The sequence below is a fragment of the Anolis sagrei genome, chromosome 1 (assembly GCF_037176765.1).
Source record: "Anolis sagrei isolate rAnoSag1 chromosome 1, rAnoSag1.mat, whole genome shotgun sequence".
NCBI classification, from domain to species: Eukaryota; Metazoa; Chordata; class Lepidosauria; order Squamata; family Dactyloidae; genus Anolis; species Anolis sagrei.
The window spans coordinates 94,993,675-95,012,966 of record NC_090021.1 but is presented as its reverse complement, the minus strand read 5'-3'; the positions used below and the strand labels follow the sequence as shown (position 1 = coordinate 95,012,966).

General features: G+C 37.4%; 1 protein-coding gene across 2 annotated transcripts in view; it reads left to right on the top strand.

The window, feature by feature from the left end:
- Positions 1-19,292, top strand: part of SOBP (sine oculis binding protein homolog) — a 179,273-nt gene that overhangs the window by 40,151 nt on the left and 119,830 nt on the right. For both annotated transcript variants that reach the window (XM_060753126.2, XM_060753125.2), the window contains exon 4: positions 8,713-8,864. In XM_060753126.2, coding sequence (XP_060609109.1) covers positions 8,713-8,864 — 152 coding nt within the window. The remainder of the gene's footprint in view (positions 1-8,712; positions 8,865-19,292) is intronic.

Genomic DNA, 19,292 nt, shown 5'->3' with positions numbered 1-19,292 from the left:
TCTCATGAACATATATCCTGTACTGTATCTTCAGGACAGAATAGTACAGGTTGAGTATTCCTTATCTGAAATGCTTGGGTATCAGAAGTGTTCAGTATTTTGGATTTTGTTTAGGAATATTTGTATTTGCATTTACATATATATAGAGAGAGAGGGGGGGGGGACGGACACAGAATATCTTGAAGATGGGATCAAACTCTAAATATGAGATGTATTTATGTTTCATATACATCTTGTACACACAGCCTGAAAGTAATTAAATATTTAATTACATTTGTGCATAAAACAAAGTTTGTGTACATTGAACAAAGCAATCGTGTTGCTGTTTCAGCCACCCATATGAACACTTTTGGATCTTGCGGTATTTCAGCATTCTCGATCAGGAATTCTCAACCTATATTGTATATTTCTTCTAATATATAGCCAATGATAATCAGAAATGGAATACAGCGAGATAGAGCTCCATGGTACCTTAGTCCCAGATACTGATGTGAGCTGCTCCCTCCACCTTCCAACTGGCTTCTGAAAGAGAAAAAGAGTGATCTCCTTAATTCCTCCCCTCACTACTACCCCCTTTTCCTCTCATGTCCTGTTCTATTGACTCTGCAAGCTTGAAGGCAAAGAAATGCAAATTAATGGTTTGTAAACCACTCTAGGACCCCTGGTGGCACAGTGGGTTAAACTTCTGAGCTGCTGAACTTGCTGAGCAAAAGGTTGGTGGTTCAAATTCGGGGAGCGGGGTGAGCTCCTGTTGTTAGCCCCAGCTTCTGCCAACCTAGCAGTTTGAAAACATGCAAATGTTAGTAGATCGATAGGTACTGCTTCCGCAGGAAGGTAAAAATGCACCATGCAGTCATGCTGACCACATGACCTAGGAGGTGTCTATGGACAACGCCGGCTCTTCGGCTTAGAAATTGAAATGAGCGCCATCCCCCAGAGTCAGACATGACTAGACTTAATATCAAGGGTGAACCTTAAACCAATCTAGAAGCCTTTCATTTGGCTGAATGGTTGGATATATGAGATTCCAAACAAATTGCTGTGAGTAAGCCTCATCTCATACACATTTCTAGAGTTGAAGGATTTTCAAGAGGGTTTAGTAGACATACTGATTTATGATAAAGTTGTGGAAAATACAGATCTGAAGTATTTGACTTATTTGTAATAATGACAAAGTGGTTTCAGGCTTATACCAGTTCTTGTCAAAAATCAGAAACTATTCATCTTTATGCTCAAAATGTTTGTGTCTGTTGTTATTTGCTTTGTTTGATGTTGTTTAGTCAGATATCATACCTCAGTTGAAATAGATAGTAGCAATAACAGATAATTTTAACAATACACCAAAAACAAACACATTTCCAGGCCCAGGTAGAATCTATTGCAGTGATCTCAAAGAACTCACATACTTGTGAGTAATGAGAAGCATGAATTATGAGTTTGCTTCTCCCAGGAGTGAAGAAATAAATATCTTCTATTGGAAGTATACTATGGAATCATCTGAAGGATCTAGAAAAACCCCAGAGGACATATTTTTTTGGTTGTGGATAGGCAAAGCTACAGGTACTGGTCCAGCGGGTCATGCTGTACGCTTCACACTGTTAAACTATGAGATTTGCCATTGTAAAGAAATAATGATGGCTACCAATCTGGGCAGCTTTAAAGGAGATTAGATGAATTTATGGAGGATAGGGCTGTCAGTTGCTGTAGCGACAGAATGCTGGAACAGATTGGTCTTTGTTCTTACCCTGCACTGGACTTCGTTTATTCCTATGTTGGGGAATAAGAAGAAACAAATATGTCAACTAACAAATCTTTCTGTGTTAAGTGTTTATTCAGACTTCCAGACAGCCATGTCTCTTCTGCAGAAATTCAACTGCATCAGAAGAAGGGTCATAGGTCTTTCGAATTGAAAGTTGTATAAGGACTTGGACAAATACCTGGGGAAAGTTCTCTTGGATTTTAAATAACTGACAATAAATATTTTCGCTTAAGTATAAGTGACAGTAAATGTTTCCCCCATTCTCTTGAGAGACAAAAGTACACTATATATCTAGCTGGTGAAACTCATCTGTCTGTGATCAAAGATATTCTGTCCCTCCTTAGTTAGGAGGAAGCTGGACCAAAGAGCTAGCCTATCAAATGATCTCTTCCTTTCCTTTTCAGCAGTATTTTTATTGCTTCCCTAAAACCTGTAGTCTTTCAGCAGTTGTGAGCAGATATGTTTTGGCATGATTCTGCCTCCCATTTCATTTTATCTGACTGATAATACCAATGTCACCTACTGTTATTATCTTTTACAGTATTTAAACCAGGCATCCTCAAACTGCGACCCTTTAGCTATTTGGGCCTCCAGCACCCCCAGAAGTCCTAACGAACTTGTTCAATTGCCAGGAATTCTGGGAGTTGAAGGTCCAAACAGCTGGAGGGCCAGAGTTTGAGGATGCCTGATTTAGACCGTTCCTCATTTTTCCATAGCTCACAAAATTGGCTCTTTGTTTTGACCACAGAGCATGCTCATCCTGATAATTTGATTTGTAATTGCTTTTATTGACCAAATGTTGATGTTTTACCCTTCTATTGCACATTTCTTGTTGATGAACAGTACTGCTTTGGTAATATAAGAAAGAGTGGCTATTAGGCTCTATGGTATTGTTGTCTATTTACATTATATATTCAATTTCTGGGATGCATTCTGACTTTTGGGTTGTATTTATCTTCAGCTATTGTAAGGGAAATTTTTAATACCTCAGAATAGTTTATGTCTATTGCTGCAGTACATTATGGAAAAGGAATGGATTAAGTGAAGAAAATGTGATTTAGCTCCTATTGCTTGTATTTTCCTTGAGTAACTGACATCACTTGACTTCATATCTGTTTCCCTTTTATCTGACAAAGTGTATCTGTCACCCTGTTTTCTCAATACAAAGCAAATGCATGTGTTCCGCCTGGAAGCTAGAGCTTTAAAAATACTTGTTTGAGCCTGCATTGTATTCTCTTCTTGTTTTTATCAGTTGAACTGAGTAAATAGAAACTCAATATACAACACATCGATCAAACTGTGAATGCCTATTACAGCTGTTCTTCAGGGTTCCCATTTTTGTATTCAACTCTCATTTTATTTAAGTATATGGATATTTCATCTTAATCAAATTCAGTTTTGGAGAACCAATGGAGTGTAGTGGACTGAATGTTGGACTAGAATTCTGAGACACCAGGATTTCAATCAGTCATGGAAACCCACTCAGTGACCTAGGGCAAGTTCACTCTCTCTCAGCCTCAGAGAAAGGCAGTGGTGAACCCCTTCTTCATAAATCTAGCAAAACAAAACAAAACAAAAACCACACACACACACACCACTATAGTGTCACAATAAGTTGGAGTTGACTACGTCTTCCTGTTCTTCTTCTGTTTATTTAAACCCCATTTTTCTCTTCACAAGGAAGCTCAAAGTGGCACGATAGAGTATAATAATACATCAAATTTATTCTGCTTTCCAGTAATCTTTGGATATTGCAAATTTAGTTCCTGAATTATCGGTTCACATCTTAGAAATTGACTTGGTCAGTTAGAATTGATTCTTTAATTTGATCTGTAGTGCCTGCCACTATTTCTCAAGGAAAGGAGGATCTTATAACGGTTTGAACATCACTGTTTGAACATATAACACATAGTTGTCAACTTTATATGTACACATATCTTAATTTGGTCATCTTTTCTAGATGGTTTGTGATTAATGTATTTTCAGTATATTCTCTGCTGTCTTTGTTGTTTGTTGATGTTTATTTGTTCAGTCTCTTTTAACTCTTCGTGACCTCATGGACCAGCCCACACCAGAACTCCCTGTTGGCCGCCACCACCCCCAGCTCCTTCAGAGTCAAGCCAGTGACTTTCAAGGATACCATCCATCCATCTTGCCCTTGGTTAGCCCCTCTTCCTTTTTGCTTCCATTTTTCCCAGCATAATTGTCTTTTCTAATCTTTCCTGTCTTCTCATTATGTGGCCAAAGTACTTCAACTTTGTCTGTAATATCCAGTGAGCAGTTGGGCTTTATTTCCTGGAGTATGGACTAGTTTGATCTTCTTGTGGTCCAAGGCACTCTCAGTATTTTCCCCCAGCACCACATCTGCTATCTTATTCTTTTGAATTCATTTGTTTTCACTTTGGTTGTCTTTCTTTCTCCTGCCCCAATACAATATTTGCATAATAAAAAATAATTGGAAAAGACGTTCACTGTTTCTTGCATCAGTGCTATAATGCATTTCCGGTTACCAGTTGTCCTATGGGTTTTTTTTTACTGGATTATTCGGACACCTTCAGCCACTGCATCAGGACAGCTCAGATGGTGCCTTCTGTTATGTGCATGTATCTGGTGTATTCAAGACACCAGAACACCTCCATGCCATTAGTTCACAGCCAAGGTTGAGGAATAAAAACATAGTAAAAACATCTAGGGCCCTGCATGGGAAAGAGCCTGATAAGAAGAAATGGCTTATACTGGAAGACCTGAGAAACTTGCCCACGTTTTCTTCATCTGTAACTCTGCTGTATTGTAGGGGCAATGGCTCATTGCCCCTACAGTATAGTAGTAACCTGGCATTAAAGAAATTTCCAAGATCTCCTTGTGGGTGAATTCAATTGCTAACCAGGTTCTGCAAGCATTGATTATACTCTTATATGATACTTCTAATGTTTGTGGCATCTCTGCAAAGTAACTTTATTTTCCATTAATGGGTTGGATGGAATAGGAGTGGGTTATTGATCAACTTGGATAAAAGCAATGCAGCAAGTCCATGACAAGATAGTATTTAGAACCCAAGGTAGTGTTCCAAAACTTAGTTTGTTATACTTTTACAATCCTACTACTTATTGTTTGATCGCTATAAAGATGTCCAAAATATTATTAATCCAGTTTGCAGTCCATGCACTGTGAACAATTTAAGGTTCACAGAGTCTGTCATAAAACTATCACATTTCCCCTGCAAAGGATTTGCTTTGTAGCAGTGCTGTCATAATTCTGCAGAATTATTGGCAAACTAATTTGTACTAAAGGCATTTGGCTCCTTTCCCTAGCTACCATAATTCAAAGCTATGTGCCACATTTGATTCATGTTAACAGAATAAATATTGCCAGTGTAATAACATTTCCACTACTCTCAATGTTGTGATTTATATTTATCAATAAAAGTTCCTTGACAATAAACTGTTAGATTTAACCAGACTCCTCAGCTTTAAAAAATAACATTAACTTGTGCTTTACATATAGAGATAATGCTTTTAAAATCATTGTTTGGTAATACTTAAAAACAAACATTGTAATGCTTCTTCTAAGTGCCAATGTGATTGTTTTCCTTCTTACTGTAAAACAGTGCCTGTTAAACTCAATTAATCTTATTTCTGAGTAACACATGCACTTGTCAGAAATGTGGAAAGTCAGATTCTAAGGTTTTCCGGAAATTGAAATGGGGAAGAAGTATCATACAGGATGCATTTGCATTGGAATGAGGTTCCCGTACTCCACAAGAATTATGTTGCAAGACTGTTGAATTTGTGGGATGAAGGTGGACTTTCTAGAAAGTATTATAGAAATACATAAACAATATATCTGAAATGTAATGTGAATATTATATTAACATAGCAATGTAAATTAGACAATTAAGCTATTCAGATATACTTGTTAATGCAAGTTATTGAACTCAGTGGAACTTAATTACAAGTAAACGTATTACCCTGTACAAGTAATATTGTGTAACATCCTCCTATTTGTAGATGGTTTTCTGTATATGACATAAATATCAACAGGACCAAACCAGTCAGAATTCAGGTTAAATTGGATGAAGTTTGGCATCTACAATTGAGCCCCAATTCACTCTTGGGGTTCTTGACCGCTGCTTTGTTTGCTCCTCTGGGAAGCATTTTGTGGTGACCTTCTTTACCATTTTCTTGGCCACATCGTCCAGCCTGTGGTTGTCTTTGCCGTCGTCGTCATCTTCCTGAGCCTTTTGAAACTGTCCCACATGATCAATGTCCAAATGGAATGGGATTTCTAATGTGTTGTTAAGGGTGGGAATCAGGAACCTTTTCTGAGGTAAAATTTCTTTCATCCCTCTCTCTCTCTTGCCTTCTGGTGACTATTTACTTTGTTGCAATGTGTTGCCAAGTCATTTCCTATAATGACAGGTATGTCTAAGCTTTCCATCACTCCCATCCGCTATGTGCCTATTATTATTATTATTATTATTATTATTATTATTTATTAACTTTATTTATACCTCGCTAACATCTCCCGAAGGACTCGGTGCGGCTTACAAAGGCCAAGGCCCTCAATAAAACAACAGCATAACAAATACAACAATCAAACTCATAAAGCAAAAAATAAACATGGAATCAATAACAGTAAAACATTAAAACAATAACACCATGACGCATTTAAAACTAAAGGCCAGGCCGAATGTAATAAATAAAATTTAAAAGTATTGGACATGACAGGTGAAATGTAAAAGATTTTAGAAGTAGGTGCAATGTGCAGACAATCTTAAATCTCTAATAAAGTGTATTTGGGACATGATGCTAGGAATTTCCTATTCTGGAAAGGCACACTGGAACAGCCAGGTGTTCAAGCTCTTCCTAAAGACTGCCAATGTTGGGGCTTGTCTGATGTCCTTGGGGAGAGAGTTCCAGAGAGTTCCAGAGTCCGGGGGGGGGGGGGGCTACCACAGAGAAGGTCTACAAACTGGTGGTATTTAACAGGTACTTCAGCCACTTGGACTTCGAACTGGGGCCCATGTATTCCTTTGATTATGTGCTATCTGTTCTGGTGTTATTGTGATTGGATTAGAGAAACCTGTGCCCTTGTATCTCTCAATCCAATTATTTTCATTCACACTAACCACCTCATAAAATCTATATTGAACTTTTCTCCAACACTCCATACTCTGAATACTTTAGCTGTACTTTCTGTTAGGGCATTGCTCTCACTCTGTGGTTTTGACTGTTGAATGACGTTAACTGCTTTTGGAGGGGAAGTTGGTTTCTTGAAACTGGCTAACTTTGGACTTGTAGATTTGATATGGCATTCTTGTTGACAGTGGTAACAAAGTATTTTTCTGTTGGCATTGAAATGAGGGTGCCCCACCTGACAGGGTTAGAGTTTCCACTTTTGGCTTTTCCTTTGGGGATCCATTCTCTTGGCTTTTTAGGAGGCATTGGGAAATATCCACTCTTCCAATCTCCTTCAAGTTCATCTCTTATGAAGAAGTTACAAAAACAAAGTTTCTGTGTGACTTTCGTTCAAGCATTTCTTCCACCTTTCCTTCCTAAAAGGCTTTTATAATAACTCCTAAAAACTGATTTCTAAAAGAAAACCTACACTCCTTAACCGGATACTGAAATCCTGACTACTTTGCACTTCAAGACCTCTCTACTACTAACTGTCCTCTCCCAGCTCCTTCATACCAGGCAACTGCATTAACTACCCCCAGCTAACTTAAAAAGAATGTTCAGTTGGCCTCCTCTAACTGCCATTCTTGACTCCGCCCATCTCTCATGCCTTAGCACCTGCTCATTTGCATCTGGCCAATGAGGCCGCTCCTATGCAAATAGTGCTTCCCCCAGCTTTGCTTCATGATGAGAGCCACAAAAAGGTCTGCCTAATTTCCTGATTTTACAAAATGGCTGCTCACACACTAACCCTGCGAGGTAGGTCACGTATCAATTTTCCCAGGTAAGTCGGATCCATCACACAGGGACATGCAGAAGCCCCATAATACAGCAATAGTAGGATGACGCTCTAGACTCCAGAGCATAATTTTACCATGATTTCATATTAAAGTCTTCAGTGTATCATTATAGTCATGATGCTTCTAGGAAACTTCCCAAGGTCTGATTGGGAGCAGATAAGAGGTGCCCCATGGACCACATGGGGCAACCTGACCATTTTAGTGTCTTCCGATCCTCACAGATAACAGCCACCACTCCTTAATTTGTCACATGGCCTTGCTTTTAAATTGATTGACACAGGATTATAAAAGAATATCCTGGAAACTCTGCTTTAAATTAAGGAGGATGGGAGTCTTGCCATGCAGAAGTGTTAAACTGCTTCCGACCAAGACATCCATATGTTTGTCATGCATCGTATTTGGAGTAGAAATTTTCAGAAAGAACGCAGATCTTGCCCTGATGGGGTTAGAGCAGGCATGGGCAAACTTCGGTCCTCAAGGTGTTTTGGACTTCAAGTCCCAGAATTCCTAACAGCTTACTGACTGTTAGGAATTCTGGGAGTTGAAGTCCAAACACACTTGGAGGGCCGATGTTTGCCCATGCCTGGGTTGGAGGGATCATCGAGGCTCCCAGTTCCTTGAAAATTGCCTACCCCTTTGTAAGCAAATGTAGTTGATTTTGCACTCTCTGCAGTTTTTTTTAATATATAAAGAAAGCCCAATATTTTCTTGAATGTATTAAAAATCACCAAATTTCAGTGGATTAAAGCGTTTCATCAAATGAATTACCATTTTCCGGCAGTTGAAGAGTGATGCAACTTGTCACCAGTGCTTTAATAGCACAAAGATAAACATTAATGTACAAGTGTCTAACACACAAAGGCAAAGATATATGAGGAAGAAAAACGACTGAAATACATTTTGAGATACAGTGAATGGATGTTTGACAGGTTGCTCATTCTGGTATATAAATACTGTTGTTTTCTTTGTGTTGCAGAAGATGATGTGTCAAATGTACAAATAATGTGTGCCTGGTGCCAGAAAGTGGGAATCAAGCGCTATTCCCTGAGTATGGGGAGTGAAGTGAAATGTTTCTGTAGCGAGAAATGCTTTGCAGCTTGCCGAAGAGCGTATTTCAAGAGAAACAAGGTAAGAGAAAGTGATTGTAACATACACAGAGAACCCATCCCAATGTTGAGATATCAAGTGGTATTTTATGTTTAGAACCCCCCCCCCCCCGATCCAGCTTTCACCCTTCTTCACTATTTATAGGACTACCACAACTTTTGATTAAACTGATCATATCCTATCAATTTATACCAACCATGTGCATGTGTGTTCTGTAAAGAAAATGTATTGATGGGCCACTAAGATATTAATATTGCCTTACTAAATAACAGTCACAAGCATTTTAATTACATTTAAACATTCTTGCAGAAATTAGGATAAAATTGCCGTATATACTGGTGTATAAGCCGAGCTTTTCAGCCCCTTTTTAAGGCTGAGAAAGCCCCCCTTGGCTTATAATCAAGTCAAGGTTGGGTTGTTGGTTTATTCGGGCTATATGGCCATGTTCTAGAGGAGAGAATGCCTCTATATGGCCATATAACATGAAAAAACCTACAACAACCCAGTGATTCCGGCCATGAAAGCCTTCGACAATGCATCGAGTCAAGATTATTTATTATTCTACTCTATTACTATTACTATTATTATTATTATTACATTTAGTATTTTACATTATTATTGTTATTATTATTAAATTTACATTATTTTACTCTATTATTTTATTACATTTATTATTTTACATTATTATTGCATTTACACTATTTTTATTTATTATTATTGGAATAATGTGTAATCACATTTACATTGAAGAAAGTCAGAATCATAGTTTAATCAGAGTTGGACAGTCTTATCTTAAATTACAGTTTTATGTAAATATTCAAATACATTTAACTTACTGATGCCTCAATTAATGTAATTTTATGGGTATCTATTTTTATTTTGAAATTTATCAGTAGCTGCTGCATTTCCCACCCTCAGCTTATACTCAAATCAATCCGTTTTCCCAGTTTTTTGTGGTACAATTAGGGCCCTTGGCTTATATCCGGGTTGTCTTATACTCGAGCATATACGGTAACGTCAGAAACAAGCAAGAGTATAAATCTTATGTAAACATTTACACCTAAATAATCGCAGTGAAGTTTTTTCTCACCTGCTGTAGTTCACAGCCATATAAAATGTGGATTAAAGCACACTGTAGAGAGCTTGACTCTTTTCCTTTGACACCAGCGGTCTTTTAAGTTCCCCCTTTCTCTTTCCTCCTCTTTCTCTTTCTCCCCCTCTTACATGAATTTGTGTGCATTGCTAAACATTTCAGATAGTTTATGATCTGTGTGGCGCTATCAATACCTATACCATCATAGGAACTGCTCTGAGCTAACATTTCATTTAGCCTTTAACATGAATGTAATTGCAATATAAGTTTATAAAAAGAGCCTATTAAGAAAAGTGATTAAAATTACTACTGTTTACTTAGAACCTTAAGGTAAAGAGATATGGTTTAAAAGAGACTAAATGCACTTCCTTTAAACAATGCCATCAGCTTTAATTAAGTAAATAACTGATAGTTAGGAACCACTCATTGTTTTCCATACTTGGTGTTACAATGGGTTAAACCCTTGTGCCGGCAGGACTGCTGACCAACAGGTCAGTGGTTTGAATCCAGGGAGAGTGGGTTGAGCTTCCTCTGTCAGCTCTAGCAAACCATGTGGGGACATGAGATAGCCTCCCTCAGGATGGTAAAAATCCAGGAGTCCCCTGGGCAACATCCTTGCAGACGGCCAATTCTCTCACACCAGAAGCGACTTGCAGTTTCTCAAGTTGCTCCTGACAGGATTTTTTTTAAAAAAACGTATTAAAATTGGAGCTGTAAACATTTTAAATAAGTGAATTTTTAGAATAAATATATGTAACTATGATAAAAAGAGGTCCTAAGTTTCAATATTTATCAGTCTGATTACAACACCTCAGTTTGAGCTGTTTACATAGTTGGTTGCTTTTACTCATTTTGGGAAAAGCAGACTGTTTATACAAAAATGTTTTATTTATGTACTTTACTATGGTATTTTACTATATTCTCAAGGCTGTTTATAAAAATGAAACTATAACAAAAATGTAAATATGAGAGTAATGTAACAATACTTCATGAAATGCTTCAAAAATAAAAGCACTATGAAAGACCTCGATTGATAAAATGAATTCTGCTACTGGTTCAAAAACTAATAAGACCAGAAAAAAAGGAGAAAAAGGAAATGAAGAGGAAGTGGGGGAGACAATTAGGCAGCAAAAGTTTGGGTAAACAAATAATGCATCAGTAGATGTTGGAAAAGATTTAGCTGAGGGAGAGCTCTGATATCTATAGACAAAGTGTTCCAATCAAATGCCACTGGAAATTGAAAGAAGGGAGATGCAAGACTGAAGAAAGTAAAAAGCAAATCATAATACAATGCAGAGACATTTAATAGGGAAAGGGGGGAATCATATAATTTTTTTTAAAAAAAAAGATATATTTGAAATGAAGACAGTTATGAAAAATAATAGTGAAGTGAGAAAATGTTGAATGTTGAGGGATAAAGCTCATAAGCAAGCAGCACTGTTCAAAATGGGCAAGACTTTAGAAATACAATAAATAAATTTAAAATAAGTTGCCTTAAATAAAAGCAAAGTGAGAAAGTGTCTGTAGCCAGAATGAAAGAATTCTTGAAATAATAAAAACCTGAAAATAGCTGAGGCTTATTCAAAGAAAACCCTACAAGCCACCTTGAGTGCCTACTTGGGAGAAAGTGTGAAAATGCATCAATCAATCAATCCAACTAACAAGCTGCTAGTGAGTTAGAAACACTGAATGAAAGTGCAACAAATTAATTAGCAAGAAACTTCTCATGGACTTAACCCTGGAAGGCGCACTTTTAATAAGATCATGTCCTAATGACTTAAAAAGATGCACATACGGAGGTGTTCAAATGACCAGAGTGTGGGTTCTCTGGGTCAGAATGTTGGGCCTCTAAATATCTTGCAATATATTGAGATACTTCTTCAAAATTTCCCAATTCCTTCAAATTAAAGAACAACTCAATATAATGTTTTGGGGTTTGTCATTTAGGAAGGAGCCTTTTAACAGACTCACTAAACTCCAAACCCCAGAATTGGTGAAAAGGTCAAAATAATGCAGTCTTTTCTGATATGTAAAACTGATTGTTACCACTACTTCAATATATCACTAGAGAAGATTTCGGTGCCATCAGCCAATATTTGCAAACTTAAATTTATTTATTCTGTTTGTGTCACATTATTTTGCTAAATACAATTGTTTAAATATAGTGACAGGAATCCACAGGTGAAAAGAATTTTCAAAAGGATGTCTCCTGCTGAATCAAGGAATACTTTCATAAACTATTCTTAGTCAACACTTTAGCAGATTATGTGAGTGGAATGAAAATTTCGGCACACACTCTTGTGCTGAATTACAAATAGAAGAAGCAGTTGTACAAATCAGTCACACAACATGTTGTACAATCATTTCGCAGAACTACTAACATAGTAAAAATGTGTTGGCTACCACACTTGTGCTATCTCAGAAAACACATACGTACTAGTAGACCTGTGCTCAAGTAATGACATGATTGTATACGGGCTAGTGTATTCATGTATTTCACATGGTTAGTCTCCTGTGTGCAGAGAGGCATACACACACTTCTCTCCTAGATTGGTTTTCTGACTACAGTGTGTATCACATGATTGATATGTTTGATTTTGTGACAGTGAGAATAAGATGACTTAATGCCAGAGGATAAAACACAGTGAATGGAATGCAACATATGCCAGTTAAAATAACCTTGTTATGAGTGAATAATATATGTGGAGGCAGTATCTACTTATATAATAACTTACTGAATATAAATGCAGTCTCTTTCACTATATAGATATTCTATAAAGTGGAACATTAATCAGTGTTGGCTTTAAGTTCCTATGCTGGCCATGCATATTTTCACAGGAACCTCACTGTTGGACTCATTATTCATTCTAATAGCATCCATATTTTATGAGAGCCAGCGTGATACCATGGTCTGAGCATTGGACCAGGACTCTGAAAACCAAGGTTCAGGTCCCTTTAGCCATGAGAAACCACTGGGTGACCTTGGGCAAGCAACACCCTCTCTTCCTCAGAGGAAGGCAACATCCTCTGTAAAAGTCTTGCCAAGAAAACCCTTTGATAGCTTTGCAATATGGTCTCTATAAGTCTGAATTGTTTGAAGGCACACAACAAGAACAACCGTACTATTTAAACTGCTTCCTTCTTGAAGACAGTGTGTGACATGAATACTTAGTCCATTCAGCTGGCAGTGGCTTCTTTCAGAAGAATGGGAAAAAGGATGAGCCACCTTCTCTCTGAGGCCCTTTGCTCCTCATATTTTTTGCTCTGCATGACTGGGAGCCTTCTGAAGCAGAAATAATAAGGGGAATGGAAAATCCTGGCACATGGGAAAGTGTGTTCATGTGACATTGGGCCTTGAACAAATTTCTTTAACCCAGCTGTTGAATATTTCTCTTGTACTCAAAACAGCTACCACCTTGCTAAGGAACGTGCTTATTGGCAGGTCACCTGACTCTTATTTGAGCAAAGAGTGAGTGACATAGTATATAAAAGTATTTTGGAACACTACATTGTTTTAAAGCATAATCCTTTACTTTGAAATAACTCCCATATGTTCAGTAGGTTTGCATCTGCAATGAAAGACACACTTTTGATTGCAAAATCCTCAATACTCCTTTCCCTGCCATATCAAAATGACTTGATGTATCATGATAGGAATCATCTTTGAACTCTTTGGTTACATATTTAATAGCAGGGTATCAGACAGTTTTTCCTATGTTTGTCAAGGTAGAATGCTTGCTGTTGGGTTCAACAGCTGTGCATGTGCGTGTGGGCACTTTGTATTATGACACTGTGTATGTGTGGTGGGAGATCAAAGAGGCAAGGCGACCAATGTTTCAGGTTTAACTGGTGACCTTTAAACTGTTAACTACCCAACTGGTTGTGTACCTGTCTTTCCCATTACTTTAATGTTTATTTATGTATTTGAGGTTACGCCATTCTACACCTTCTCATTTTTCAAACAGAGAAATAAAAAGGTCACATTTCACCTGCCTTATGCATGTTTTAAACAGTACATCTCTCCAACAATATAGTGTTGTGTTACAATAAATATGTACAGCTGCTGCATTTCTGCTAACTGATATGTCTTTGTGGTCATTTCATTTATGGCTTGGATTTCCTAATGGATTGTACAAGGTAGACTTCCCTTTCCTACCCTGATGATGAAGTACAGCAATAAGCACTTAGCCTAGTCTGAGAGAAAGAAAGATCAGACAGGGAATATTTTTAGTATTTCAGAAATAAAAATAATAAAAATGATAATTACATTATGAACAAATGTGTGGGCAATCAGATCTTAATCTACATTTTGTAAGATTTTGTAGGATATAGAATCTGTATAACATGTTGTGTCTGCTTAGAAATAGCAATTTGAATCAGGTTATTTATGTCAACCACCTGGACATTGTTTTAAAACACTTCCAGTTACACAATTATGGATGCTGCAAATGGAGCCACACAGGTACAGGACATAACATAATGATTCAAGCCCAGTTTAACTGTCCTAGGAGGTTAAGATTGTCTGCAGAGGCCCTGCTCTCAGACCCACCTCATTCTCAGGTGCAGTTGGTGGGGATGAGAGACAGGGACCCACAGATATCTGTCTAAATACTCTTTCCCCATTGACCAGACATTAAGAACCCCTAATATAAATAGTGGACCGGAACTGGATAAGGACATAGTTACATTGAATATTTTGATTTGCAAATGGCGATGCTTCATAAGAACTTGGACAATTGTAGCCATAGCTCAGGTAATCTCTCTGTAAAAAAACCCTAAATCTTTAGGGCTTTCTGTGGATTTCTTTGTTAATTAAGTTTTTCAGATACTTGGGGATATATTGAGCACAAGCCAATATATTGCTTCTAGTTTTGCTCTGTTTTAATTAAATGTTAGAAATGGACAGTGCGGTTAAAGTAGTCAGCCTACTTTTCATGGAATTGCCTTTACAAATCTTGTGAAGGTGTAATTTGTGAGCTACCTTTTTAAAATACAAGGAATGTGTTTTACATGGTGTCTTATAGTCTGAAGTAAGAACCATGTGTCTAAAAACCAAAGTTTGTTTTTAAAGGCGTATGCATAAAAGGATAGATTAAAACATAATTGGCAGAATATTTCCACAAGTCCATTTATTTCAAAAGGACTTGTGGAATGGCACAAGATTCTGGTAGATTGTATTCTGATGCCAAAGTGTTACCTTTCATTTTCCCTTTATATTTCATTCTTCCTCCTTCTGCCTATTCTTGTGTGTTGAGTTTGATATGGGTCTTCCCTGACCAAAAAACTTTGATCTTCCTTCATTCAGGTAAAGTACTCTTTGTGCAAAGATTCCAACTAAAATGTCTAAATATATCCACCTTCCCAACACAAACTTGCTCACTACATCTTAAAACAGAACAGGCTCATCTGCCTTGAGTTATAAATATTTTAGAGTGTACTCTTGGGAATTACTCATTTAGGCTCAGTCTATTCCAGTATTCAATGCTTTCAGTAGATCCATTGCTGGGAGTTTTCAGAATAGGTCTTTTACTGGTTACATGATTTTGCAGCTAGGTCCACCAAAATAAAAAAAATGTTCATACATTTATAACTGATCAGTCTTCTTGGCTGAGATAACATCTCTGAAACCTATCATCAGCCTGGGCTAAAGTAGCTCTCAGATCATAAACAAAGTGCAAATCAGAAATTTGCATGCAGCAGTAAAAACATTTACTCAGATTAAATGAATTTTTTTTTCCGTGTCAGGTGTGACTTGAGAAACTGCAAGTTGCTTTTGGTGTGAGAGAATTGGCCGTCCACAAGCTCATTGCCCAGGGGACTCCCGGATGCTTTACCAGGATTGGGAGGCTTCTCTCATATTTCCACATGAGAAGCTGGAGCTCACAGACAGAAGCTCACCCCTCTCCCCAAATTCAAACCTTTGATCTGTCAGTCAGCAGTCCAGCCAGCATAGAATCATAGAATCATAGAATCATAGAATCAAAGAGTTGGAAGAGACCTCAAGGGCCATCCAGTCCAACCCCCTGCCAAGAAGCAGGAATATTGCATTCAAATCACCCCTGACAGATGGCCATCCAGCCTCTGCTTAAAAGCTTCCAAAGAAGGAGCCTCCACCACACTCCGGGGCAGAGAGTTCCACTGCTGAACTCACAGGTTGAGTGGTTCTCAACCTGTGGGTCCCCAGATATTTTTGCCTTAAACTCCCAGAAATCCTAACAGCTGGTAAACTGGCTGGGATTTCTGGGAGTTGAAGGCCAAAACACCTGGGGATCCACAGGTTGAGAATCACTGGTTTAACCCATTGCACCACCGGGGGCTCCATATTAAATGAGACGAAGTATATTTTGTACAGATAGACTGGAAAAATCAAGACTCTCTGGTTTTCTTTCTCATTTATTTATTTATTTATTATTTGTTTGTTTCTTGGTTTGTTTGAATCAACAGGGCATTTTCCACATCATGAAATATAATTTGGTACATGCAGTTAAAATATTCCCAGGGAATTCCCAGCACTTACAAGGATTTTTTATTCCCACTCCCTGTATCACTTTAAAGTAATTTATTTCCCCTTTCCAGGCCAGTATTTCCTGAAAAAAATCACATGTTCATTAAGGAGTTTGGACTAGATGTCCCTTGTGGTCTCCTCCAACTCCATGATTCAGTGGTTTTTGTCTATGGATCTTTCCATACAGAATAACCCACAATATCTACTTTGAACTGGAATATCTGAGTCCACATTGCACTATATCCTAGTTCAAAGCAGATAATGTGGGATTTTATTCAGCTGTGTGAAAGGGGCCCATGTTATCCTGGAGCTATAATGGTTGCTGTAAGAAAAAATAGTGATTATTCCCATGGTAGCAGATTCCACAGAGATTAAATGAAAAGAGGAATGTCAGCATAAAACACAATGATCCTGGTGCTTACTTAATGTAAAATTCCTATAGCACTTAAGCACTTTGATTATAATTCCTTTATTATAACAAAAAAGATGCAGTATAAATTGGTAGAAATCATTTTCTGAAATGCTGCACAAGACTGGATGAAACATATGATCAATGGGATTATAATTCTTTTGTTATAATAAAAATGGCTCATTGCCAGAAAACTGCAGAGTTCTTTTCTAGCTTCGTTCCACCCTCCATCCCCATATTCTGGTTATTGTGGGATGCAGAATTCATGGATATGGAGGGACAATTGCAATTAATCTGAATAGTTGCAAACCTATTGAAGTGAATAGACAACTCAGATTGCTTTGGGTTTATTCAGAAATGAATTGACAAAGGAAAAAAGCTGATCTGATCTTGAGACAAACCCCAAATGAATATCTAATGTCTGTTTCTGGAAAACCTTTAAAGGTCTGGGATAAAACTGTCATGATAGATAAGAGTATGCAGTGTTTGAGATATGTCTTTGCAGCACGTCTAAATTTGATGGATTCTCATTTTCACGCTCTTGCAATGACAACAAAGACATATTACATTATTTTGAAATTGAATATCTAGGTTTCCCTATCAGTAGTTGGTTCAACACAAAACATAGCATTTGGGGAACTGACTGATTCCACCAACACAACCTTAATGGAGGTAAATGGCAGAATGGAGGCTTCATCGGTGTGTGCATGCTTAGTGGACAGTTTATTGTCCATCTGCTGCCATTTAATACCATAAATTTGAATCAAATCCTCATTGTCCAGTTGATTAGCAGGTATCCAATGCAATTAAAAGGCGTGTTCCCTTTTAATTATAGCTATTAAGTTGTATTACATCAGTCATGTTGTATTTCTGGCATCATTGACTCTATAAAGATGGATGTACTTATTAAGACTTAAAATCTGACAATCTCCTTCAAGCAACGGGATACATATTATACACAGATCAATCAGAAAGAGACTTTATCTGAGTTTCACACTGTACTTGACAACAGCAGACTAAATTGACATACACAACATAATAAACACAGAGTGGGTGCAATATAAAGCCTAGAAATGGCACATGGGTATGGGTAGTTTAACTGATCTAGCTACATTTATCTACTGTCCCTTTCACTACCAGAAGGAAAAAGGGACTTGCATGGAGGGGCTCCAGAGGTAAAAATGATGGACCAAGTATTTATGCTGAAGGCTTTTCAAAGTCTAAATTCTTTATTATATAGCAATCTTTTCCCAATGCTGCTTTCACTAATTTCCAATATAAGACAGTATCTTATTTAGAACTTAATTAACTGTCTGTGGTTGCAAACCATGATTGGGAGTCTAAAATCAGCTTTTAAAAGTCTAAACAGTTGTCTTTCTCTCTCTCTCTTTCTGGGTGTGTAGCATCCAAAAATCTCATTGTATTGTTGTTGGGGCGATATTTTTCATACTTTCTCAAACCACAGTTTTTGAGTGTTGTAAAGTTGCAAGGTATTTATAAATTCATTTATTGCTTTGCCCCCCACATTAAGAAATATTAGTCTTTCCTCAGTTTCTGTTGCACCCCTTCAAAGTCTTATCAAAAGTTTATTCCAGTTTTGATGACATCACTAGAAATTATAAATTCATTTGGTAGCCAATTCTTACTTTTCAGTAAGTAAGAATTGGCTAGTTTTTGGTCTTGATGCTAGACTTCAATTTTATTGTGACCATCCCCTTTCCTGATATATTTATTGTGTTCCGTCTCACTGAAATTTCCAGGTCTCTTTTTAGTAAGTTAGTTTCTTTATATTTGTATATAGTTTTCCTACCTTCTTCTACGGTCTCCAGTATATGCATTCTTTTGTCCTTCCAATACCTTGTTTAGGAGAATTCAATCATAAATAACAATAATAGAGGAGTGGGTATCATGGAGCTCTCCACAGGTTGCTATTGACTTGCAAGTGGCAGTACTTTTCATCACTGTTTTTGAAAGCTGTAGCTCAACCATTACTGAAGGGCAATATGATTCCCATTCCCTCATGTTGTCTATATGGTAATAGTTCCTACACATGCAGATACTATTTGTAATAAGATCTTCAGGTTCTAACCTATTGAGGAGATTACAGGAGTTGTCTCTAATCCAGAATCTTGTAGTAGATAGTGATTGTTACAGCTATCAAAGAATGGATAACTTTAAATAGGAAACAGAAGAGTTAATGGAGAGAAAGGTTGACAAAACCAAAAGTGATAAAAAGAAACACTGAATCATGCTGGAGGCTGTTTAAGAACACCATATTAGATGCACAGATGGTCCATGTACCTCTGAACAAAGAAGTATAAAAGGGAGAGTAAATATGCCATAGTTAGGCATGGAGATTTAGAAGTTTAAAGGGACATTGTCAACTAATATCACACCTCTTGAAGAAAATGTATTACTATGACAAGTAATAACTCTGAATGC